Below are 1,523 nucleotides of genomic sequence, written 5' to 3' on the forward strand. Positions count from 1 at the left end.
CTGACCCCTCGGTGACCCCGCTGCCCATTGGTCACTCCCGTTGGTCACTCCCCAGGCCAGCTGTTGCTGCCCCCCCGCAATGTCCCCAATGACCCCACACTGACCCCTCGCTGACCCCTGACCCTTTAGTGACCCCAGTGACCCCTGGATGACCCCAATGACCCCGGGATGACCCCAATGACCCCGGGATGACCCCAATGACCCCTGGATGACCCCACTGACCCCTCGGTGACCCCGCTGCCCATTGTCACTCCCATTGGTCACTCCCGTTGGTCACTCCCGTTGGTCACTCCCCAGGCTGGCTGTTGCTGCCCCCCCGCAATGTTCCCAATGACCCCTGTGACCCCTGACCCTTTAGTGACCCCAGTGACCCCGGGATGACCCCAGTGACCCCGGGATGACCCCGCTGCCCATTGGTCACTCCCCAGGCCGGCTGCTGCTGCCCCCCCGCAATGTCCCCGCGTTTTTTGTGTCCCCCCGAGGAGAGGCCGGGCTGGAGCGGCAGCGGGTGCTGCTCAAACTGGGGGAGCAGGTGAGGTGTCCAAATGTCCATCTGTCCATCTGTCCGTGTGTCTGTCTGTGTGTCCACCCTGCTGCTCAAACTGGGGGAACAGGTGAGGAACAGTGTCCATCTGTCCATCTGTCCATCTGTCCATCTGTCCATCTGTGTAACTGTCCTGAGTGTCTGTGTGTCCATCCTGCTGCTCAAACTGGGGGAGCAGGTGAGGAACTGTCTGTCTGTCTGTCCATCCTGAGTGTCCATCTGTCCATCCCCTGTGACTGTCCTGAGTGTCCGTGTGTCCATCCTGCTGCTCAAACTGGGGGAACAGGTGAGGGACAGTGTCCATCTGTCTGTCCATCCCTGTGTCCATCTGTCCGTGTGTCCGTGTGTCCATCCTGCTGCTCAAACTGGGGGAGCAGGTGAGGAACTGTCTGTCCACTCAGTGTCCATCTGTCCATCTGTGTGTCCATCTGTCCATCTGTCCATCCCTGTGTCCATCTGAGTGTCCATCTGTCCATCTGTCCATGTGTCTGTCTGTGCGTCCATCCTGCTGCTCAAACTGGGGGAGCAGGTGAGGTGTCCAAATGTCCATCCTGAGTGTCCATCTGTCTGTGTGTCCATCCTGAGTGTCCATCTGTCCATCTGTCCATCCCTGTGTCCATCTGAGTGTCCATCTGTCCGTGTGTCCATCCTGAGTGTCCATCTGTCCATCCCCTGTGACTGTCCTGAGTGTCCGTGTGTCCATCCTGCTGCTCAAACTGGGGGAGCAGGTGAGGGACAGTGTCCATCTGAGTGTCCATCTGTCCGTGTGTCCATTCAATGTCCATCTGTCCGTCTGTCCACAGCGGCCGCAGTGTGAAGCCGACGCTCTCCGCGCTCCGGCCAATTCCCACGCTGCCTCGCTGGACGCTGTGGTCACTCCGCGCTTTCTCTGCTCCGGCGGCACCGAGCCCGAGGTGGATCCCAACGCCCGCCCAGGTACGGCCACTGCTGACCAGTGCTGACCAGTACAAACCAGTAT

General features: G+C 60.1%; 2 protein-coding genes across 2 annotated transcripts in view; both read left to right on the forward strand.

The window, feature by feature from the left end:
- The window catches only part of LOC130587546 (complement factor B-like), a gene marked incomplete at its 5' end in the record, with an annotated part of 12,046 nt that extends 11,665 nt beyond the window's left edge, over nt 1-381 (forward strand). Inside the window, one exon of the mRNA XM_057388527.1 lies at nt 298-381. Within this exon, the coding sequence (XP_057244510.1) occupies nt 298-381 (84 nt within the window). The remainder of the gene's footprint in view (nt 1-297) is intronic.
- LOC130587547 (complement factor B-like) lies at nt 258-1,506 on the forward strand. The gene is made up of 2 exons (XM_057388528.1): nt 258-532; nt 1,348-1,506. The coding sequence occupies exons 1-2, from the start codon at nt 398-400 to the stop codon at nt 1,504-1,506; spliced, it is 294 nt and encodes a 97-aa protein (XP_057244511.1). The 5' UTR covers nt 258-397.
- Nucleotides 1,507-1,523: the final 17 nt, after the last annotated feature.

Source organism: Malurus melanocephalus, unplaced genomic scaffold, assembly GCF_030028575.1.
Source record: "Malurus melanocephalus ecotype Western Australia unplaced genomic scaffold, MMel_1.1 scaffold_2067, whole genome shotgun sequence".
Classification (NCBI taxonomy): Eukaryota; Metazoa; Chordata; class Aves; order Passeriformes; family Maluridae; genus Malurus; species Malurus melanocephalus.